Here is a 24,715-nt window from a genome sequence, read left to right as displayed (position 1 = left end):
GAACTATATGCAAGGAACCCTCCACTGGAAATCACTTCATCGGGCTGCAGGGAAGAGCAGGCTCAGACTGGTCAGACTGACCGTTGCTCCGGTTCAGTTACTGTACTGTGCTGCTTCCTGGCCTTTCAAAAGCAATTTTTTCTGCTCTAGATGAATAAGATTCTCTTATCTGTGAGTAAACAGGTCTTAAATATATTTCCAAGATGAATTTGAGTAATCCTCAAGATATTTACAGCTCCCTCTGTATTGTCTGCTCCCCCTGACCGTTTGCGATGATCGGCACGAGAGACTCACTCCCTCAGAACAGTGCAGAAAGCTCTGACGGCCAGGTTTCTTCAGTTTCTTCCGTCAGTGAAAACACTGGAATTGAGTTTCCCCTGTGCATAATTTGTGGCAGTGCAGTTTGCACCCCTTAGAAAGCAAATGAGCTCACAGCAAGGAAGACAGTCTCCAGAGTCTCAGCCCAGCTTTCAGTTTCCCGCGTTCTGTCCGTTGAGGAGTTTGAAGGGCATGTGTCCAGGAGAGGAGATAACAAGGCTCTTCTAAACACTCCGCTCATACCTCTGAGTCTCGAAAGCATCAAAGCTTTAGTGAGGGGTGTGTGCAGAAGAGGGAGAGAGAGAGCAGAGTCTTGAAAGTTAAGATTGAGACACGGGACTTGTTACGCCAGGGTGAATGAATCAAGAAGATGTTATGTGCCCTCCCCCTCTTCTTTAATTCTGGATTTTTAGCTCGCAACTTCATACATTTGGAAGACGGCTTGAGTTGGTCTTTCTCAGCCTTAGTTGAATGTGATAATGTGTTTAGATGTACGTGTATCCAGTGCACAGTTCTTGTGTTGTTGAGCGAGGTCAATCCCTTCTCTGGTCTGTGTGCAGCAATGCAGTTGCTGGGGAAAGCGCCCTGGACCGAATGGCGTGCGGACTCGGTGGGAAGCTGGTGCTGCCGATGATCAAGGAACACATCATGCAGATGCTCCAGAATCGTAAGCCGGGTCTCCCTCAAATGCTCGAGGGGTGCAGTGTGGCTTTCTAAATCCTAAACTCAGACAAGCACTGAGACTTACTTTCTTTGCCTTTTTTATCCTGCGCTTAGCCCAACTTTTGTATGGTCCTGATAAAATCCTACTTCGTCCTCTTTGGAACCACTCAGTCTTATGTGGAAGAACGCTTTTTCTCACTACTGCAAATGTTCATTCAGTTCCCTCCCTAGAATTGGTTTCAGTGCATAGGAGGAAATTGTAAATCCAAGGAAAAACTATAGATTTCCTCCCTAGGCAGAAATAATCTAGGTTCTAACTTTTAAATAAGATACCATTATTTATTGTTTATGAAATATTAGCATATTTAATTCATATCATCTTCCCTTATCCACTCCCTTTTGTTTTTAAAAACGTATAATTGGAAGTGAAGCCTCTTCTGTATTTCTGCTATTGTTTTCATAGCAAATATTTGGTCATTTGTCAGCCTCTGTACCTGTAATTTATAGCAGTATCAAAAATTGTTGTACAGGTGTTCTACTTTTGTCTTTTTTTTTTTAAGATGTTATTTTTAGGTAATCTCTGCATCCAGTGTGCTCCACCAAGCCAGCCAGGTGCCCCCCCCCTTTTTTTTGTCTTTTTAATTATGGAGTTAAGGTGCTTAACTTTTTTAAAAAATTCAAATACAGAAATGTGGCTTAGATTTAGAGATGACCACTGTTAATTGGTCTTTGGCACTTTGTCTGACCTCCTTTGTGCATACATGCAGTTTTTAAAAAGTTTGAACATACCTTATGGACACCATACTCAGTTTAAGCTTTTACCCCAGGGTATATTGTATCACCACATAAACAGCTCCCCCTCATTTTTTTAACAACCACATAGCCTTCTACAATACTCCACTAAATGTTAATAGTTTTTGTTGATTACAAATAATGCTAAGGCATACACTCTTCTACAGAAATCCTGGCATACTTGTATGTGTATTTATATCTATAGGGCACATTACATACAAGATAAACACTTGAGGGTCCGACCATTGATTCAGCATCTTAAAGTAGTAAAACGGAGTTGTAACAAAAGACTACCTTCAAATCAAAGTGAATCATTGAGAACTGGAGGCTTTATGCAGTTTACCTAATTCTTTCTTATCCTATATAAGACTCTTCTCCTGAAAAGGTATGGCCCAAAACCGGTATTCCTTTTTTTAATGATGTGATCTTCCCCTTTTTTTCCCTCCTAAATTTATTAACAGTTTCTTTGTCCCTTCAGAGGGATGGAGACAGCATCAAAGATTGCTTAAGTTATAAGGGCTGTTAGGAAGTATCTAGCTTTTTCATTTTTAAAATGAAGAAAGTAGCCCAGATGCACAGGGTCACCCCAGCTGCCACTGTCTCACCGTTGGTTCACACTATTCTTCAAATCAATGTGGATGTGACTGTGACTTGTAGTTCAAGAATTTGGCTTTTAAATTTCTGCTACAGCTTACTAGCTGGATGCCAGAGGCTTTATATATATGGCAGTGAACTCCTAATAAGATTTGTTACTGTTAACTGTATGGCTTTCAGCAAATCTTCTGCCCCTTAATTTCCTCATCTGTAAACGAGAAAAAATGATGCAGAGATGGATTTCTTGTGTGCAAAGAGGGCTTCAGCAACAGCAAACAGTATGTATGTCCTATTAACTTCACATGAGCCTCGTGTACTGGCTTTGCTTTAAATAATAAAAAGGAAAATTTAAAGGAGAAAATCCATTTCCAAATCCCTATACCATAGCATCACATTCTGCTGAACATACTTTCAGGGACTCTGCCTGTTGGAGATGTGTAGGCATCTCTCTCTCTTCTCTGAACCAAATATGGATACCTTCAGTAATTATTGCCTCTCTTCTTTAAATTAGTAAATTCAGTGTGCAAAGATTAGCATCTTTCCTAGGGTGATCACTCCTCAATTGAAAATTTTTGGCTTACTGATCCATTGAGTAATTGAAACTCACTAAAAATAAATATTTAATAATGTTATAAATAATATGTTTTAATACGTAACAGCAAAATCAAGAATTTCTCAGAAATTTTTTCTAGTAGAAAAGCTTTTTCTTGACCAACTCAAGCCATCTTTCAAATGTATGAAGTTGTGAACTAAAAATCCAGAATAGGTACATAACAGAATCCAGAAAAGGTACATAACAGTCACAACAGAGTTCATCTTTATGTGAGTTTTGGGCTCCCCAAAGTGAACAGCTAAGTCTGATAAAATATCAGACTTTACTACAACTTTAGTTAACCCTTAAGCCAGCAGTTCTCAAACCTTCTGTCTTCAGGACCGCTTTACACTCTTAAAAATTACTGAAGATCCCAGAGTGCTTTTGTTTATGTGGTGTATCAATGTTTATATCATTAGAAATGAAAACAAACATTGGGACGCCTGGATGGCTCAGTTGGTTAGGCAGCTGCCTTCGGCTCAGGTCATGATCCCAGTGTCCTGGGATCGAGTCCCACATCGGGCTCCTTGCTCAGCGGGGAGCCTGCTTCTCCCTCTGCCTCTGCCTGCCATTCTGTCTGCCTGTGCTCTCTCTCTCTGATAAATAAATAAAATCTTTTAAAAAAAAAAATCCTTTAAAAAAAAAAAAGAAATGAAAACAAACATTTAAAATGCGCACTTAAAGATAACGGTATTAAACCCATTGCACACTAACAAATATCATTTTTCATGAAGAATGACTCTTCCAAAACAAAAACATGTTAGTGAGAAGAATGTTTTATGCATTTTTGTAAATATTTTCTAAATATCTTAGGATATTTAGAAATAGTTCCTATTTCTGCTTCTTCCTTCAGTCTCATGGGATCTTACATGTTTTATAATCCTTGGAGTACCCCACTGGACCCTCATGAGAGACAGTATTATCAGAATAGTTTTGATTCAGAGAATCCCAGGGTTCTTGGGCCCCACTTTGAAAACCATTGCTTTACAGATACTAGCTTTCTGTATTTATGTATCTCTTGCTTTTTGCCACAAGCTGTATGAAACACCTCAAAGGGAACAATAATACAAATACAAGTATTTAGAATTGAGAGTCAGGGAAATTATATATTACAATATAATAGCAAGGTTTAATTAAATATTGTCTAGCTAATTTCTATTAGTCTAAAATCACATAGCTATTAGCAATAGAATACAAATGAAGTTCATCTATGTTTATGTATCATATTGTTAAATAAACATTCTTTAAAAGCAGCATCTTTCCTCCATGGCTCTTTTTTCTTTTTAAAGAAATGTGACTGAGGCACCTGGCTCGCTCAGTTCAGTAGAGCAGGGGACTCTTGATCTTGGGGTCATAAGTTCAGGCCCCATGTTGGGTGTGGAGATTGCTTAAATAAATAAAATGATAAACTTTAAAGGAAAAAAAAAAAAGGGAAATGTGACCGGAGACAAAGATAAAGTGACTCTTTATTTAGTAAATAGCGTATGTGACACACAATCCAGGTACTTGTTGCTTACGGTACATCTTAGGGGTAAAGCCTCATTTTCGGCAGTTGCTGAAAATACTTAGAAGCTCTTTGCTTCCACATTGCCTTTTAACTACTTCTGGAATATTAAGTGCTCGTGTGACGGAACTGTCACCCCCAGTGAAATAGTCCCAGTCAAGCACTTTTCTCTGTTCGTTTTTCTAATTAATGTATAAAAATATTTTGATAGTCTTTTCCAAATAAGGAGAACTTGGTGTTAGACTTCTGACTACCAGAGTGACATGTTTGTACTGGTTAATTGCTTTTCTTTCATGTGTGATTATTTTTTGTAGCTGACTGGAAATACCGGCATGCAGGATTAATGGCCTTGTCTGCCATTGGTGAAGGATGCCACCAGCAAATGGAAGGAATTTTAAACGAGATAGTAAATTTTGTTTTGCTTTTTCTCCAGGATCCTGTAAGTACCAGTAAATATCTGACGCATACTTATGACTGTAGTTTCTCATGGGAACCCATTGCCTTTACTTACACAAAGTTACCCATTCCAGCATCCAAGAGTAAGGTATGCAGCCTGTAATGCTGTGGGACAGATGGCTACAGATTTTGCACCTGGTTTCCAGAAGAAGTTTCATGAGAAGGTAAGTGACAATGCCCCAAACACTCAAATCAAGACTTTAAGAAGAGGGTTGGCATTTTCTGTGTATGCTTCAAAATGTGGCATTTCAAAATGGGTGCTTACCTACTTGCATTTCACAGGTGATCGCAGCTCTGCTGCAGACCATGGAAGACCAAGGCAACCAGCGAGTACAGGCTCACGCCGCTGCCGCGCTTATTAACTTCACTGAGGACTGTCCCAAGTCACTACTTATCCCATATTTAGACAATCTAGTGAAACATCTGCATTCCATCATGGTACTTAAACTTCAAGAGGTAAGTTTCTAGGTCTTTCAGCTCCTTATCTAGAGATTAACATAGGTGAATTTGATGGGTAAGACCTGGAGAAAGAGAAACTTTTCAGCATGGCCATATAGAATAGAAAGCTAAGTTCAGCTATTTGAAGTAGGATAATTCAGTCTTGACAAGAGAATAGGCCGATATTGGAATTGGGGAAGAAGAGAGAGCCTAAAGGTTAGGTAAAATCAGTATTTGAATTGCCTTGGAAACAAGGCAGTTATTTTGAATTCTGATTTATGTAAATTTGGAAGAACCATTATTTTCTTAACTGCAGCAAGAAATCATGATAATGTGATTGTCGGAAATTAGCACAGTAGCATTGTGAGGCATAAACAAAAAGGGAGAAGATTTACCTCAAGACTGTCAGAAGATTATTGCTCAGAGAGCTCGGGAGGAAATTGGTGGAAGATGACTCTAAAAGGCATTTCTCAGGAAGCAGTAACAGTTTCTGCTGGTTTGAATTTAAAAAGATGAAGAAGTAGTGAAAAATGTTAACCATTCTTCTCACCTGGATGACAGAAGTAGAGAGATGAGAAAAAATTTCCTTTTTGCTTTAAATATGTTGGATTTCAAACAAGGCCCAGCTGTCCAAATAGAAGGTTTATAGTTACAGCTTAAATAAGCGGTGCAACCTAAAAACGATTGAACGATGTTTAATACAGCACTGTGTGAGAAAGAGGCTGCAGGAGAGAGGCAAAGATTTAGGCTCGGTTTGTTGTCAAATACCATGAAAATAAATTGCTATAAAACTGACAGGAATAAAAAGGACAAATAAAAGCCTTTTTTTAGGTATTACATTTAACAGTCATAAAGTTACTGTCAAGTTGCTGTAAAAGTAGCCTAACATTAGAAACTCAGTTCTTTGGGGGTTTTTGTTTGTTTGTTTGTTTTCATTTTTTGTTTTGTCTTTTTTTTTTTTTTTAAGATTTTTATTTATTTGACAGACAGAGATCACAGGTAGACAAGAGAGGCAGGCAAAGAGAGAGAGGAGGAAGCAGGCTCCTTGCTGAGCAGAGAGCCCGATGCGGGGCTCAATACCAGGACCCTGAGATCATGACCCAAGCCGAAGGTAGAGGCTTTAACCCACTGAGCCACTCAGGCGCCCCTGTTTTTGTTTTTTAAGATTTATTTATTTATTTGAGATTGGGGAGGGGCAGGAGAGAAAAATCTCAAGCAGACTCCCTGCTGAGCACAGAGCCCAACGCTGGGCTTGATCCCAGTACTCTGAGATCTCGATCTGAGCCGGAATCAGGAGTCAGTTGCTCAATCAACTGAGCCATCCAGATGCCCCTGGAATCTTAATTCTTCTACATTAATTCATTGTGAACCAGTGACAGTTTGCCTAATCCTGTTCTCAACAGAACAAGGTGGAAGACAAAATTCAGTGTCTCAGAAGGCAAAGAAAAGGGGTTCGAGACAGGACGGGTATTCAGAGTCAGAGGACAACAGACTGAGAACATGGTAAAGGAACATGAGTTAATCTGAAGACAAAGAAGCAGACCCAAATTGAAAGCTCACGAGTTGGTTAGTCAGGCGTAGATGGACCAAACGTGACTTTACAAGTAGGTTTGGGTAGAGGGTTGAAGAGTAAAGAGAGTTTCTATTGCATCCCCTTACCCCAGATGGGCGACATGTCAGATTTTTAAAGGCTGAAAGAAGGAATTGCTAAAACGGGACAGGAAGAGGGTAAGTTATGCGGGCAGAAGTTGTACGAAGAGAGGGTAGCCAAGAAAGAACGGCCTTGATCTGAGATCAGAGGTAGGGTCGGGAACTGAAATGTGGAGCAGATGCAGAAGAAGGGGCAGTGGAAGTGGTACCCCGAGTTGAAGACCTCTGCGGAGAGTGGCTAAAGTTGCTAAGGGGAATGAAAAAATCTGGAGTACTCACTGGGTCAGGTATTCATAGGAATCCACAGGGATTATAAAATAGTATTACTGGTCACAGCATGAGCCCAGCTGCAAGTACCCACTGCTCGTCACCGGCCAGGTCAGAGAACACCGCAGGTCTGCATTGCAGAAGGAGGGCGTGCTCACCCGTCTCAGCAGACGGTGAAACTGTTCGTGAGGGAGCCCTGGCACCCGTGGTGCTGTTAAGGGGGACCTTCTAGGAACAGTCGGATTAGAAGAAAAAGGGAATTCTCTCCACAGCTGGTAGGACAGCACCAAGTACACAGTAAGTGGTGGGAGTAAACGAGGAAAAAGGACAGAGAAAGACTGGCATTAAGCTGGGGGTACAAAAATTGGAAGAGGAATTGGATTTGTGGTCGAGCATGAGCTGCTCTGAGATAAAGCAGACATGAGAAGCGAGCGCTTTGTTAAATGCTGCTAGCTGCCACTCTCGGTAGTTCCGTGGGGATCCTTCCATTTGCTCTGGAACCCACAGTCTTCACTCTGGCTGCTGGAGGGTGGTCTCAGCTTACTGGCAGAGAAGCGTTTGAGAGCTCGCAGCAGGTGTTTCCACCAGTTTCTCATTTCCATGACTTGTCTTTTGTGTTTTCCTTCTAGTTGATTCAGAAAGGCACCAAGTTAGTGTTGGAACAAGTTGTGACATCTATCGCATCAGTTGCAGATACCGCAGAGGAAAAATTTGTCCCCTACTATGATTTATTTATGCCATCACTAAAGCATATTGTCGAGAATGCAGTTCAGAAGGAACTCAGACTTCTCAGAGGAAAAACTATTGAGTGCATCAGCCTCATTGGTCTGGCTGTTGGGAAGGAAAAAGTAAGTGATTTTTCAAAGGCTGAATTTACTGTATGTAATTCAGCTGTGGAGGCATTGAGGGTTCTAGAGGGCTTTTCCTTCTGATGAAGTTTTCTGATTGCTTGATTTTTTTTTTTTTTTTCCCATCGTCTTACTCTCCTATCACTGCTACTTTGTATATAAGTTCATTTTATCAGTGTTAATATTAAGGTTTAATCTTAATTCAGTTACACTCTTGAAACCTACTCCTTTTCTTAGCCCGTGTACAGTCTGTCTCCTAGGAGGCATGTAGAGTTCAAGATCCATATGTGTAGTTTCACCAGTTTCAGCATGTACTTGGAAACATTCCACTTGCTTTCTTACTAATCCAAAAGCATCAGGTGTCCTAAGAGAGAAATCCTATATGCATATAGCTTTTCAGAAAATAATTACCAAGGAACATGCCCCAGTGTATTCCACCCACCACCCCCCTCCGGTATCTCAGAGTTGTCAGAGCTGATCCAAAGGAAGTCTGACCCCTCAGGTTCCAATTCTCAGAACTATCAACATTCGAACCTCTCTGGTGGGTTTTCCAAAACCAGCATCAGCTTTAACTTACCTTATAAACTGTTTTCTGTGGGATACTGAGAACCTAACCAACAATTTATGTTCCATACTCCGTCTGGTTTTCAAAACTGTCTTTGAAACACTGCCTGTTTACACAATGGAGATTGCCAGAACTACACAGAGTTAGATGAAAATCATATGGTTCTAGGGAGCAATCCAAAATTTTCTTTCTGGATTGGGATCTTTTTACTGCTGGAAATACATAAACTGTTGACCAAAACTTGATGTCATTGGAGATACCTCTGTACTGCAGTTCACACTGACCTTCCTGGAGAATACATTATTCTAGAAAGAGCACTAAGTCTGCAATATATAGATGAGAATTTTTCTGTGTAACTTTAGTCTGAGGGGTTGTGACCCATGTGGGAAATGTAATAGATTTTTCTTTTGGAAAGTTGTGTTGTTACACAAGAAACAAAACTGGGTAGCAATAAGCACCTCTCTGATCTGGGAGCCACAAGTAACACTGGTGTTGATTTTCCTACTTCCTTCTAGTTCATGCAAGATGCATCAGATGTGATGCAGCTCTTACTGAAGACCCAGACAGACTTCAGTGACATGGAAGATGATGACCCTCAGGTAACGCAGCTTGCTGACATTGGCCTTGATCCATTTAGGAGTTGTGGCTAGTACAGGGTTAATGAACTCAAAAAATAATGAGTAAAAATAAAAGGCATCATTGCGCTCCTTGAGATAACCCCTGGTTTCAGAGACATTCTTCACTGGCTTCCCTTTACTTCCCTGCCACCTTTTGCTCAGTCTCAGTTATTAATAAATAAACAAATAATAAATAGTTGCTGCCCCCCTCTATTCTGACTCTCAGTTGATTTTTGGTGCTCTTCGGGTTTTGTCCCAGGCCCCTTGTCTCCTGAGCAGTGTCCTCTACATGGTGGCTTCAGTTTTCCTCTGTATGCTGTGACTTCCAGGTCTTTCTCTGAACTCAGGGTTCATTTATCCAACAGCTTACAAGACAGCTCCGTTGGGTTGTCTTCCAGTCCTCTCAGTGCCACCTAACTTCCCTCCCCAGTCAAAAAAGAAATACAGAAACCTAACAAACTTAGCACATGCTCTGCTTTTTTCTTTCTGCCTGTGAACAAACATTCGTTTCACTTAGGACTCCCCCCCCCAGCCCCACTCAGCCAGATCCCTGCTCATATTGCACGTCTGGTATAAGTCATGATAGTGGGTTCTTACGACCCTGTGCTGTAAATCACAAGTGTGTGTGTCGTAATCCTGGTAATATTCACAGTACCTAACAAATAATTGCTACCTAATAAATAATTACCACACTACCTGATAAATAAATACCCACGCTACCTAATAAATAATTGCTGAATTACATTTTGATTCTATACAGGCACACTATAATTGTTTCCCATAAACTTAAAATTTGTCTTGTTTTGTTTTAGAGTAGGAATGGGGAGTATTTGTGTGAACACACATGGGGTAGATATATTGGGGAGTGAAAAAAAATCACTTCCGGGTTACCAGGATGATGAATTAAAAACTGGGAATCTCTGTAGGTGATTTGCGGGTGATGAAGACTATGTAAGTACAGTAGCAGAAGAGGTGTCTTCAACATGCCCAGCCATTTAGAAAACTAAAACAGCTATGAGAAAGGGATGCTTTGTTTCTTGGGTGTAAATAAATGTTTAACAAATGGAATGCTAGGCAGTAGGGATACAGTCAGATAAAATAGGTTCCTGCCTTCAAAAACTCAGTGCCATACCTTAACCTGGTATAGTTAAGTGGGTTTTATTTATGTAGTCCAGATGCTATTAGAGAAAAACTAAATATTGCTTCTTGAAAGTAACAAACAATAAGACACGGTCCTGGTCTTTCTTACCTCATATGCTGTCTGTATCCAAGGGTAAAGGTTCACAATGATTTTGTTATTTCTGAATGTTTTAAGTATGTGATCTTAGAAAATGCACTTACCTCTTAAAGAGGGCTGAGTGTAAAATAAAACATTGTTTCTATGAAATAGGGAAATGTCTGTCTTTGTGATGTCTTTATACCCATTGTTTTAAAATCAGTTTTAACTTTTTCTCCCCAGATCTCTTACATGATCTCAGCATGGGCCAGAATGTGCAAAATTCTTGGAAAAGAATTTCAGCAGTACCTTCCAGTGGTTATGGGGCCTTTAATGAAGACCGCTTCAATTAAGCCTGAAGTAGCCCTCTTAGACAGTAGGTGTCTTCACAAAGAAATAGGAGTTGTAAAATTCTTCTCTGTGATTATTTTTAACATAAATTTGTTTTCTTCCTGTTACTAGCACAAGACATGGAGAATATGAGTGATGATGATGGTTGGGAGTTTGTGAACCTTGGGGATCAGCAAAGTTTTGGTATTAAAACTGCAGGATTGGAAGAGAAGTCTACTGCTTGTCAGATGCTGGTGAGTGCGTCCACTGTTACCAAACTTAAGTAGACAGTCTCCCATAACACCTGCGTACACATTTCAGAGTTCTTTTCAAAGAGCAGGAACATACTCTTTAAAATGTAGAAACCTTGTGACCCATTTACTTTTGAATAAAGAAATCCTGTAGGTGCAGTGCCTGGGGGGCTCAGTCAGCTAAGCCACCTACTCCTGCTTTGGGCTCAGGTCATGATCTCAAGGCCCTGGGGTCTCTATGCTCAGCGGGCCGAGTATTCTCTCCCTCTGCCTCTCCTCTTGCTCATCCTCTCCCTCTTTCTAAAATAAATAAATCTTTAAAAAAAGAAATCATGTAGGTAAACTTCATTATCGGTGCTGTTTCTAACAACAGCGGAACATAAGCAGCTCGAATGCTTGTTACTAGGAAGATAATAATAACTTACCCTAGAACATTACACAGCTGATACAAAGCTACGTGGGGGCAAGGACTTTTGTCTGTTTTGTGCTTAGCGTATAGTAGAGATGGCCAAAGAACATTTTTTTTGAATGAGTGAACAGAAATGTTCTCGGGATACTGAAAATTGTCTGGTTTCACTTGTTTAAAAAAAAAAATACATAAACATGCTAGGGACATCAAAAAGTTTGCAGTGATTATCTCTTGTGGTATTATGGGGTCTTGTGTGTAAGTTCTCTTTGAGTTGTATTTTTCCCCTTCATGAGCTTGTGTTATAGACAGAGACAATAAATTTTTTTTTAAGATTTTATTTATTTATTTGACAGAGATCACAAGTAGGCAGAGAGGCAGGCAGAGAGAGAGGAGGAAGCAGGCTCCCCGCCGTGCAGAGAGCCAGACATGGGGCTCGATCCCAGGACCCTGGGATTGGGATCATGACCCGAGTTGAAGGCAGAGGCTTCAACCCACTGAGCCACCCAGGTGCCCCAACAATATATTTTTAAAAGAATTTTAAAATTATGGTTTTGGATAATAAATTAAGCAATTAAATAAGCCTAAATAAAAGTTAATTGCTTACATTTTATCGTGTACTAATAAAGGACTGTTGTTGTGTTTTCTAATTCATTAAACTTGTATTTCCTAAACTTAGCTTATGAGTACTTACTATATTTTATGAACATTTAATGTCCATAATTTATGAACATCTTGGATTTTTGTGGCATCTCTCAAGCAGAGAGCAGTTACAAATGTCACATCTCTGAACAAAATGATCAGATCTTTTAATGTAGTGGAAGAAAGTAAAGAAACAATTATTTTTAAAACAGCACTGTTTGGGGCACCTGGGTGGCTTAGTCATTTGGGCATCCAGCTCTTGGTTTCAGCTCAGGACAGGGTCTGAGGGGTGAGAGGGAGCTGCATGAGACTCTGCCCTGGGCGTGGAGCCTGCGTGGGATTCTCTCTCTCCCACTCTCAGCCACCCCACTCCTCCACCCCACAGTCCCTGGGAACAGGTGCTCTGTCTCTGAATAAGTAAGTAAGCAGACAGCACTCTTTTTCTGTTTCGGTGCCGAAATTATTTCTTTTTTAAGAATGATTATTTGAGAGAGAAACTACTCAAGCAGACTCCCCACTGAGCACAGATCCCAAAGTGGGGGTGACGAGCTGAAACCAGGAGCTGGAAGCTCAACTGAATGAGCTGCCCAGGCGCCCTGAAATAATTATTTTAAAAAATACAAAATAACAAGCCAGTTGGCAGATTTACAAAGTAAATGATATGCCACCATTACAGTTTAGAGTGAGAGGATGAGCGTGGAGGAGAGGCAAAGGGAGAGGGAGAGAGAACCGTAACGAACTCAACACTTAGCTCGTAGTCCGACACAGATCTATCTCCGGACCCTGAGATCAAGAGTCAGACTCTCGGCCGACTGAGCCACCCAGTCACCCCTATATCTTTTTTTTTTTTCCCCAAGATTTTAAAAATTTATTTGAGAGAGAGCACTCGCACCCACACAGACAGGGAGAGGGGCAGAGGAAGAGGGAGAAGCGGAAGAGGGGCAGCGGAAGAGGGAGAAGCAGACTCCCTACCCAGCAGGGAGCCCAGTGTGGGGCTCAGTCCCAGGACCCTGAGATCTTGACCTGAGCTGAAAGCAGTGACTTAACCAGCTGAGCCTCCCAGGTGCCCCTTATCTTTTTTAAATTATTTTTCGTTAATTGATACATTTTGTTTGAAGTTTCTCACAGTGCCGAAACTTATGCAAAATTCTCCCATGCACAAGAACTAAAACGAGTGGTGTTTGAACCTTTGAAGGACAGTGTATACTGCAGTCACGCCATGGCCCTTGCGCATTTTACAGTTCTTTTTTACATTTATATTTGTGTTTTCCAAATACCCTTCACAGTCCTGCATGCCACTTTTCTTTTTTCTTAAGATATTGTTCATTTATTTATTTGAGAGTGAGAGTGAGTGAGCAGGGGAAGGAGAAGAGGGCCTCTCGGTGGGACTCCACACTGAACACAGAGCCTGACACAGGGCCTGATTTCAGGATCCTGAGATCTTGACCAGAGCTGAAATGGGGCGTGGGACACTTAGCGAACTGAGCCACCCAGGCACCCGCTGCATGCAGCTCTGAATACATCTCTAGTCCGGATTCAGCATTCTGTGGTCCTTATGATTCTATTTAATAAGCATTAATACTTAAAAACTAACATGGATCTTGATTTCTTTTCCGATATTTTGTTTGCAGGTTTGCTATGCTAAAGAGTTGAAGGAAGGCTTTGTGGAATATACTGAACAGGTTGTCAAACTGATGGTCCCTCTACTGAAATTTTATTTCCACGATGATATCCTACAATTTTTGAACGCATAACTTTTCTAGTATTAGTTCAGTTGTAGCTTGTTCAAGTATTAGACTTTGTGTTAACTGCAGTGTACATCACTGTTACTGTTTGCACTAACTATAGATAAACTTCGTTTTTTGCATGTGCTTTAGTTTCATGGTTTTTGCTTGGGCCAAAAGCATGAAAAAGGAAATGTTAGGTCTTAACTTCTAATTGACAGCTTTTTCTATGAACCTCTGACAGGTTTTAAGGATTGATATTTTATAAGCAAATGTTTGTGGTTATATATGTAATTGCTACTTTTCTCAAATATCTTGGGGTGATGTTAAGAAACTTAAGACCTTTCTTAATAGGTTAGAGACTCAGAATTTTGTGTGGTTTTACATTGGGGAGAAACATTTGATAAATCTGCATGTTAAATCTTTTCTTTCCAATGTGATAATAATAATTCATACATATAGAAACATTTTTATGGCCTTTACACACACACACACACACACACACACACACAAATTTCATAGATGGATTTTTTTAAAAGGACAGCCCAACAGTGTTTGAGTCCAGACCCAAACTGAGACTTGCCTGACTCTAGGTTCCCTTTGTTGTCGTTCTTCATGCAGTCCCATCCTTTACAAATGACAGCTTTTGCCCAACAGACACTTAACATGATGCCGGAGGACAAAAAAGTCTTTTTAAGAGGAAGTCTCCGAACCTTCTTTTACAAATGATATTAGATAGGGAGGGGCATTTACTCTTCGATGAAAACTGAAAAGGCTCTGACAGGTGGAGATCCTCATTCGTCTTCCCGGGAGAATCATAGCTTTGGTTGCTTTTATTAGAAACCTATATTGCCTAAAGTTTTGGGATAGGAACATCTCGAGATAGGCTCTAAGGATCCCAGATCCTTCCACATCTGAGACTCATTGCTGCTGTATTGTAGATGACGGAAAAGATGGGCGATAAGTCATACGGGTAGGGAGATGTCTGGTTTGTACACATGTTCAGCTTACCACAAGCTCCTGGGAAGCAGTCTGGGATAAACAGGTTACCTGGTGCTCAGTGAGCACTTTAATGTTTACATAAGCAAAGGGATTGAGCCATCTTTTGAGGATAGCCATTACAGTAAGTGTATCTAAGAATAGTGATTATGTTTCCTTAACAACAAAACGTGTTCGAGTGGCAGCAGCAGAATCCATGCCTCTTCTCCTGGAATGTGCGAGAGTTCGTGGCCCTGAGTATCTCACACAGATGTGGCATTTTATGTGCGATGCTCTAATCAAGGCCATTGGCACAGAACCAGATTCAGATGTCCTCTCAGAAATAATGCATTCTTTTGCAAAGGTAAGTATTTTTCTTTTAAAAACACATATAAGGTGTGTTTTCATTTATTAGTCTAGCTAAATAAATAAAATTGAATCTTTTTGTGCTATCACAGATTATTTACTGAAAATGTTTAATCCTCTTTTTTAGTTTAACGCTTTTGGTTTTGTGTTTTTTTGTTTGTTTGTTTGTTTGTTTTTCTTCAGAGTAGCTGCTCTTATAGTCTAGTCTTGCTTAGTTTCTCCCCTCACTTACCTAATCATCCAGCTGCAGAATCTTGGCTCACTTCCAGCCCACACCTACTTGGTCCTATTCTCTGCTGTTCCCACTGCCTGTGTCTTTGGGCCGAGATAGCCTTACTTGGTCTGTTCCAGAAGTCTCTGTCCTTTCTCTCCCTCTCAGTTCATGCTGCTTTTCTCAAACATGAACTTGCTTGTTACTTGTCACTTCCCTTCTTGTATTTCTTGGTCAGCTCCATGGCCTGCTTCACACTTCGTTTTGAAAGTTTTCGTCTTCTTTACTTGTCCCCACTTACCCTCCTGCACTTTGACTTGACTTCTTTTTCCAAAGAATGCATGCTGCTGGGCCTTTGCATGTGCCCCCCCCCCCCCGAAGCTGTAGTGCCTGCCCTCCCAGCACATGCGTGCCCTTTTTCTCGAGCTGGGTCTGTGCAGAGTCTGCGTGCTGATGGAGCTCCGCAGAGGCTGGGTGTTCTGCTCCATCTTCGAGACCTCAGCACCTAGCAGTAATGCCTGACATTTAATTAAGACCTGCTCAGGATCTGCTTCATATAAAAACATTGTTTAAGTTTTTTTCTTTGAAGTACTGTCATTGTAACACACACACACCATGCATTTTCTACTCAGTCAGTCATTAGTCTTCCAGGGTACTGGCTTAGTGAATTTTTCTCATGCTCCATGTGATTCTTTTTCTTCTTCTTCTTTTTTTTTTTTTAAGATTTTATTTATTGGACAGACAGTGAGAAAGGGAACCACAAGCAGGTGGAGTGGGAGACGAAGAAGCAGGCTTCCCGCTGAGCAGGGGGCCCAATGTGGGGTTCATTCCCAGCACCCTGGGATCATGACCTGAGCCAAAGGCAGATGCCTAACAACTGAGCCACCCAGGCACCCCTTTGCATGTGTAATTCTTAGTGGAATTTAACTAGTGACTCTAAAACCCTTGAATCCCATGGCTTGCTTTCTTGACCCAATTCCATTGTAGTGCATTGAAGTCATGGGAGATGGATGCCTTAATAATGAACATTTTGAAGAATTGGGAGGAATATTGAAAGCTAAACTCGAAGAGCATTTTAAAAATCAAGAACTGCGGCAAGGTAAGTTTTCCGCGCTTTTATTTCCGAATGTGATCCTTGACCATTCTGGCAGCATTTACAAAGACATTTATTTGGGTGTGTTTTAGTTAAAAGACAAGATGAAGACTACGATGAGCAGGTGGAAGAGTCACTGCAAGATGAGGTAAATCACTCCCTTCGGAACCTAATTTCTATGATCGTTTGCATCTGGACGATTTTAAATGCTTAAGTTTCTGATTCATCTGACTTGTCATTCTGATGGTAATTATCAGTAATTTTTAGCAGAAGACTCTGACATGTGTTGCACTTACTAATTTAGAGAAGAAGTAACTGAAGTTAGCTGATTGTGGTTGGGACGCTGGGGGAAGGTCTTGTGGCCGTACCTCGCACAGAGCAATGCTCGATGTTCCCCGGCTATTTCTTTTATGTACCCCTGAACAACTTTTTATTTGGTGCTTTTAGCACTTTAAAGATTAGAGTGAGCTCAGATCAGGTGTTGAATGACTATCTAAGCCACACCCTGTTGACGGTCTAGGGCTGACGGCTCGATCTTTCTGTGACATCAGTTGTTTTTCTCCCGGACCACAGAATACAGATTTTATCACAGATAACACACAGAGTGGTTGACGTAAGTCAGTCGTCTTTAGCTTGTTGGCCAGTTCTCTCCTCATCCAGTCACTTGATGCCATGAAATCTGTTTGTGCTGTGTGTTCAGGGCCCAGAGTGCGGCCTGTAGCCATCCTGGTAGACCAGTCAGCCCCTTGCTGTGCAGGGGCCTCACATGCTGACAGCCGCAGCTTGTGAGTAACTGAACCCACGTCTCGCCAGTCTACTCCCGGGTTAGAAACATTCTTGCAGAAAACAAAAAAGTACTGAAGTAAAAAACACTCTCAGAACTTTGAAACTTAAGTCCATTTCAAGAAAACTCTTTGGAATAAGCATAGTACTTGCCCACACCTTCTCTTTCTGGGTGGGTAGGAGACGCCACCCCCAGTCAACAGCGTAAGCGCAGACTGCAGACTCCTGCTGTGCCCTTAAGAAAATGATGACAAATTGAGTTTTCTACACATCTTAAATTTTTAAAAATAAATGTAACTGTCATAGTGGAGATAACTTTTTAATGCATATGGATGTTGTGTGTGTTTTTGTTTTTAGGATGATAATGATGTTTATATTCTGACCAAAGTGTCAGACATTTTACACTCAATATTCAGTAGCTACAAGGAAAAGGTGTTACCGTGGTTTGAACAGCTGCTTCCGTTAATTGTCAACCTAATTGTAAGTGTTGCCTCTCTCTGATAGTTATTTTAGATAGTTGCCTGGGATGTTTTCAGTTCAGCTTTTGAAAACACACTTTTAGGTTAAAATGGATCTTAGAAATCCTAGAGAGCTTCCAGAGTACATCTTTAATTTTGTCAAGTTTATTGCATTGCCCTTAGTACTTTCTCATTTAATACATGCCTAAGGTTTGCTAATGAGGTTCTCCGTAGTTCAGTTAAATTACAGTGCATTCCAGGGACCTACAAATGACTTTTCATTATTTGAGGTTATGTGTGCCCTGCTAAATTAATAAAATTATTACTTATTTTGGTGGACCCTAGAGGATGCAGTTAAAATCCTTGTTACGTACAACCAGCCATCATACACTGTAGATGATGGCCTTATGTATTCAGTTTTTAAAATATGCATGAAAAGCAATCAGTAGAAGTTTGCCTTGCTTTGGCTTTTACTTTTGCTTTGTATTTAGTAGTGCAGCACGTTTTTTAAAAAGTTGAGGTACATGTGACTTAGCCTGTTGAATGGGTACATAAAGTTAAAACCTGTCCGCAGCTTTTTCTTGTTTTTTTGTTTTTGTTTTAAAGATTTTATTTATTTATTTATTTGTCAAAGAGAGAGCAAGAGTGAGTGAGTGAGCACAAGGCGGGGGAGCAGCAGGGAGAGGGAGAAGCAGGCTCCCCGCTGAGCAGAGAGCCCAGTGTGGGACTCGATCCCAGGATGCTGGGATCATGACCTGAGCCGAAGGCAGATGCTTAACCAACTGAGCCACCCAGGTGTCCCTTTCTTGTTGTTTCTTAAAGACAGCATTATCATTATCTTTTTTATGAAGCAAATGTACATAGTTGCTGCTGCTGCTGCTGCTGGTTCTTCCTGGTATGTGCTAATGTGAGATTGTGAGATTCTATAGAAAAATTTCCTAGAGTCTTTTAAACTTGTAGTTCATTAAATCTCTGTTGTAAGTTGAAGATTGTTATTCACAAGAAGTGATTATTACTGTGTTGTATTTCATTGCCTGTATCAGGAATATCCGTGTAAGCTAATAGTCAATAGTGTTTTGGGTTTTTTTGTTTTTGTTTTTGTTTTGTTTACATTTTTTTACATACTCCGGTATTCAAAGCTTAAAAGATTCTCTCTTTTATAGTGTCCACATAGACCATGGCCAGACAGACAATGGGGATTGTGCATCTTTGATGATGTCATAGAACACTGTAGTCCAGCCTCGTTTAAATATGCAGAATATTTCTTAAGGCCGATGCTCCAATACGTGTGTGACAACAGCCCGGAAGTCAGGCAAGCAGCTGCATATGGCTTGGGAGTCATGGCGCAGTACGGTGGAGATAACTACCGTCCCTTTTGTACAGGTACGTTTGTTTGTTTGTTTCCAGGCACTCTCTTAATCACTTCTTAGTTCTCTTCCACGCCCCCAAACATTATATTGCATTTTTGCTGTATTCTCCTTCCCTTTCTCAAACTTGTCACCTTTGGTGCATACGAATTGCCCTCTTTGTTCTAGAAACGGTAACGAAGTCTGAGTGGAGTCTGAGCCTCTCCACCACGTCCTCCAGAGCACAGTTCATTTCGGGTTTGGGGTTTACGCCCCAGCTGTAGGAGAGGACGTTTTTATTTTTAATTTTTTTTTAAGATTCTATCAATTTGAGAGAGTGAGAGCACACATGAGCCGGGGTGGGGACAGAGGGAGAAGGAGAAGCAGACTCTGCACTGAGCACAGAGCCCGATGAGGGGGCTTGATCCCAGGACCCTGAGATCATGATTTCTGCCGAAGTCAGACACTTAACTCACTGAGCCACCCAGGTGCCCCGAGCATAGGACTTTCCAGACATACTGGGATCCCTGTAGGGGTAGCACAGGAATATAGCTGGAGGCTTTTTAAAGCTGAAGTAAGTGGTCGGGAGTATAAATCTGGAGGCTCCTGACCTTGACCTCGTAGGGTCTCCTTCAGTAGAGTGAGTGCTGGTGCTCCAGGTTGGGGGCAGCCTGCCTTTCCTCACTGGGTCTGGTTCTGTCGCCAAAATGACACAGTATGCCTTACACCTTACTGATTCTTCACTGTAATCGATAATGGGGCCATAGATTAAAAAAAATATTGGCATGAACTGGGAGGTTTTAACTGACCTCCTTGCAATTGCCTATTTTAGAAGCACTTCCACTGCTGGTAAGAGTTATTCAGTCTGCTGATTCTAAGACCAAAGAAAATGTCAATGCTACAGAGAACTGCATTTCAGCAGTAGGGAAAATTATGAAGTTCAAGCCTGACTGTGTGAATGTTGAAGAAGTGCTGCCACACTGGTTGTCCTGGCTTCCACTACATGAAGATAAAGAAGAAGCTGTTCAGACTTTTAATTATTTGTGTGATTTGATTGAAAGGTAAGAAAAAGGACAAATTAGACCGTATTTTCTTCCTCTTTTTATGAAACAGTGTTTCCTGTGCATAGCCCTTAGATGTATAGGTTTCTAATAATGTTGTCTTTATAAATCATATTAATCCATATCACAGTTAATGCTGCCTTACAGTTAGATCTAATTTTGACTCTTTATGGAATTAAATTCAGCAGTTGAGGCATTGTAGAATATAATGTTATAAGAAGATTCCCTTTTAGTATTGTCACCCTCCCCATTTATCTGGGGTTTTTTGTTTATTTGGTTTTAGATTCTTATTTTTTAAGATATTTATTTGATAGAGAGAGCACAAGCAGGGGGAGAAGTGGGCTCCCTGCTCGGCAAGGAGCCCAATGCGGGACTTAATCCCAGGATCCTGGGATCGTGACCTGAGCCAGAGGCAGATGCCACCTGGGCACCCTGCTTTAGATTTTTTTTAAATTTCAGCTTTACTAAGGTGTAATTGACATATATCACATACTAGTGGAATGAGATTGAAGAATGTTGATAGGGCCATTATTTGACCCTCTAAAATTCTGGTATTTGGCAGGGGAGGGAATTCAAGAATCAGTGGTGTAAGGAAAGTATTCCGAACCAGAAATCAAGATCTGGCCCCAGGCTCTGGCATTATTGATGCTATTTTGTGTTCATGAGTATATCTAAGAATTGCAACAACCTGGAAGCCATGGAAGCTATCACATCCAGGGCGTGTTCTTTGGTGTCTGTCTTCCAATTTTTTTTTTTTTTAAGATTTCATTTATTTATTCGACAGAGAGAGAGATCATTTAAGTAGGCAGAGAGGCAGGCAGGCGGAGGGGAGGGGGAAGCAGGCTCCCTGCTGAGCCGAGAACCCAATGTGGGGCTCGATCCCAGGACCCTGGGATCATGACCGAGCCGAAGGCAGAGGCTTTAACCCACTGAGCCACCCAGGCGCCCCTGTCTTTTAAATATTTATCAGATATAGGCTCTGTTGCTGTTAACTACTGTTTTTATTCATGAATAACTCTAAGGACTACAACCACTCCTTTCTTAGAAGTTGTAGAAATAGGCCAGTGGGCATAGTCCTTCATGCCTTTTTAAGTTCTTGTTCACACAAATGCTGTGTTTGAGTGTTCCCACGGAGAACTGTCATTAGGGGATGTGATAGCCATCCTGGAGACTGTACACTCCTTATCTGCTCCTGCCTCTGAAGCCACCAGTTCTCCGTTATGCTCTTGGATCCTCTCTCTTGGAAATGACTATTCTGAAAGTCTCTTAATGAAAGGCTAGAATTTTAGTTAAATTCACTATCATGTTTCTTTCCATTAAACTCGCATAAAGTTTATTTCCCAACATACTCTTGAAATGCCCCTAAATCCTTTTAAACTTCAAATTTATTTGGAAACCATTTTGCCACATACAAATAAAAATAGTGTTAAGAAACTGTTATTCTTAGTAATCTTTTTTTCCTTAACTAAGTCACAAATTATTTATAAAGCACTTTGAACATTCTATTCCTTGCCCCTTAAAACAAATCTAAGAAATGAGCCAAGTATTTTTCCTGATTTACATGGCAAGACACTAAAGAGCTAATAAATAAAATCAACTGGTTTTCCTCCCACTGAATATGACTTTAGTGAATGCATAATCAGAACAAAATTGTGTAACAAAATTCTATGTTGGAGGAAGGATGTAGGAAAGTATGAGTGCTTGAGTGATTTCTCCTTATAATTTTCATTTTTAATGGCTTTCTTCTCTTTGGGCAGTAATCACCCCATCGTTCTTGGCCCAAACAATACCAATCTGCCCAAAATATTCAGTATAATTGCAGAAGGAGAAATGCATGAAGCAATTAAACATGAAGATCCTTGTGCCAAACGTCTGGCTAATGTAGTTCGTCAAGTACAGGTAAGCTGTTTTGCTGAAATTGTGGAAGGGGCAATAATATAGTTTTTGAGAGGTGTTTTGGTTTTGGTGTGGGGGCTTTTTTTTTTCCTTTCTTCTGTATTAGAAATAGGTACCCAGGTGTGTTTTTTTTTCTTTTTTTTTTTTCTTTTTTTTAAGATTTTATTTATTTATTTGACAGACAGAGATCACAAGTAGGCAGAGAGAGGAGGAAGCAGGCTCCCCGCTGGGCAGAGAGCCCGATGTGGGGCTCGATCCCAGGACCCTGAGATCATGACCTGAGCCGAAGGCAGAGGCTTTAACCCACTGAGCCACCCAGGCACCCCCCACCCAATTTCATTTTTATATTCTCTCATCTTCAAGGCTCAAATTAATTAATATATGGTCTGTGTGTTCTTACTTTTTTTGTTAGCACTAAAACATTTGTCCTAAACCTGAGACATTTTGAATCTTCCGGTTGGTGCTTAGCACATACTCATGTAGGGTTTTTTTTGCATTGTCTGAAGAAAAAAAGGATGAGATTTGAATAGTAAGTAAGCTGTCATCTACCAAAGTCTTTTAAATGATTTGTGCTCCCCAAATTCTTACTTGTTGTTTACTTGACTGTGTCCTCTACCAAGTATAGGTTTATCAGATCAGACTAAATGAAGAAAACTTCGTGTAAATGAACTTTAAAGATATGAACAGATTTCTTGCTTTTATAAGGATACTCATGAAACTACTCTACCTTGAAAGAAAGTATTTGGCATTATTAGTCTACCTAATGATGGTTAGTACAGTGCTTCTAAATGACCATTTCACTGAATCTAAATTTCTGAAACTGTTTTTTCCTAGACTTCTGGAGGATTGTGGACCGAGTGCATAGCACAGCTCAGTCCCGAGCAGCAGGCAGCCATACAGGAGCTCCTGAACTCTGCTTGAAGGGCCTTAATATCACCACCAGAAAACTAACTCCAAATAAACGTTTACCCTTTTGTTTAGGTTTCTTTGTTTTGTTTTTGAGCAAAGAGAGCGGTAGAGTTGTGTTGTGTAGGCCCTTCCTCTACAAGGCCACACCAGCGGGAAGAGAAGCACTGGGTTTCAGAGTGGTGTTTGAACGGGTTCTGGTACCACAGAAGAGGTTCCCCGTAAGCCCTACGGTAGCACTGAAGAGTATTTTTCTACTGGTATAAGCCACCTGTGTGAACGTGAAAGGGAAGTGAAATTAAGTTCTCTCATTAGACAAAGGAAATTTAAGACAAAACAGCTTTAAGATCAGTTAATCAGCGTAGATGTCTGTTAAAAACAATTTGCTATACACCTAGTGTTAATTTTATTAATTGGGAGTGTGAGTCTCTTTGTAGGGTAGAAGGAAGCCTTCTACCCAACAAACTAGTAGATCTAAAAATTGAAAAAAGAAAAAAAAAAGCTGAAGACAAAAACAAGCATGAAGATGTCATATTTGATGTCACTTTCAGTTTTTTCCCAAAAGGCTTATGCAGTGACTCAATTTGGAAAGCTTTTCAGCTTCCAGCCCTTGAATGTGAAGTGTCGTTGGCATGTCTGGCAGTAGTCTCTCATTCACTCCTCAATAAACAACATTGAAATACAAAAGAAGTTTGTGTAAAAATTCAGTACTGTCTGGCTTTGATTCATTTAATGTTTTTAATACAAGAATAAGCTAATATTTTTTCTAGAGTAGTAACTGTGGCTTTGAATGTTTTCTTTTTTCCCCTAATATTTTCCTTGTGCAGTTGGAACATTAATTAAAGCATCTAGTTTTTACCATCTTCTACTTTAATTTAAACTAAGTTATATGCCTATTCCTTCACAAGCGGTATCTTTTAAGGTTTGCAAATTTCAGCCAATAGTTTTTTAAAATTAGGATTGTCCTGGTAGATAAAAAAAAAGATTCGGCTCAGTATTTTCACTGCAAATTGTAATTGATAACGGAGCCACACACAACTTTCAAACTTTTAATTTTACGATAAATATTATGCCTAAAATGATTTACTGGTAAATTCAGTTAAATGTGTGAATTTTTTTTCTTTATGTGTTAACCTCATACCAGTAAATGACTTGCTGTTGTTTCTTTCGGTAATTTTTCTAAGGGATCTTAACCAGATTTCTGTTGAAACTTCAGTGTTAACATTTTTATAGTTTGTACTAAATTTAACCATGATAAAAAGAAATGAATTTTATGCATAGATCAGAATTTAAAATTAAAGATTGTTCTTTAAGCTATTTGCATTACTTTATTAAAACAAAATCTGAAATGGAATAGAAAGAATGAATCATCTTAGATGGTTCACTTGGTAGCAGCTCCCCTTCAAATATATTTTCAGTTTTCAGCACAGCATGGGTAGCCCAGCAGCTTCGGTCTCTGGCAGACCGCAGACTTCACCAGCGCAGGCATTGCTTTCCGCGGGCGCCCCCGCGCCTGCTAGCTGGTGTGTCTGGAGCTCTTCCATACCTTGTGTTCCTGTGGGAGTAGAACGTGTCAAGACAACTCCTTTGTGCTTTCTGACATAGAATAGTGTGAAAAGCCAGTTCATGTACTGATGCCAATCGCAGATTCACTTTTGTTTTTAATATAAATTATTACTACACTTGAAAGAAAGCATGTTAAAAATGTGGCACACTTTTATTAACTTCAGACGGACGTGTGGTC

General features: G+C 40.3%; 1 protein-coding gene across 1 annotated transcript in view; it reads left to right on the top strand.

Annotated features, from left to right (window-relative positions):
- Nucleotides 1-23,045, top strand: part of IPO5 (importin 5) — a 58,580-nt gene extending 35,535 nt beyond the window's left edge. Inside the window, exons 13-29 of the mRNA XM_059143971.1 lie at nt 879-985; nt 4,778-4,902; nt 4,994-5,083; nt 5,202-5,375; nt 7,904-8,122; nt 9,203-9,286; nt 10,764-10,896; nt 10,983-11,104; nt 13,781-13,877; nt 15,043-15,215; nt 16,416-16,527; nt 16,614-16,669; nt 17,662-17,784; nt 18,926-19,145; nt 19,941-20,169; nt 21,927-22,068; nt 22,900-23,045. Of these exons, the coding sequence (XP_058999954.1) occupies nt 879-985; nt 4,778-4,902; nt 4,994-5,083; nt 5,202-5,375; nt 7,904-8,122; nt 9,203-9,286; nt 10,764-10,896; nt 10,983-11,104; nt 13,781-13,877; nt 15,043-15,215; nt 16,416-16,527; nt 16,614-16,669; nt 17,662-17,784; nt 18,926-19,145; nt 19,941-20,169; nt 21,927-22,068; nt 22,900-22,986 (2,293 nt within the window). The 3' untranslated portion in view covers nt 22,987-23,045. The remainder of the gene's footprint in view (nt 1-878; nt 986-4,777; nt 4,903-4,993; nt 5,084-5,201; nt 5,376-7,903; nt 8,123-9,202; nt 9,287-10,763; nt 10,897-10,982; nt 11,105-13,780; nt 13,878-15,042; nt 15,216-16,415; nt 16,528-16,613; nt 16,670-17,661; nt 17,785-18,925; nt 19,146-19,940; nt 20,170-21,926; nt 22,069-22,899) is intronic.
- Nucleotides 23,046-24,715: the final 1,670 nt, after the last annotated feature.

Source organism: Mustela lutreola, chromosome 13 (genome assembly GCF_030435805.1).
Source record: "Mustela lutreola isolate mMusLut2 chromosome 13, mMusLut2.pri, whole genome shotgun sequence".
In the NCBI taxonomy this organism is placed as follows: domain Eukaryota; kingdom Metazoa; phylum Chordata; class Mammalia; order Carnivora; family Mustelidae; genus Mustela; species Mustela lutreola.
Note: the sequence above shows the minus strand (reverse complement) of the source record. Positions and strands in the feature narration are given on the sequence as shown.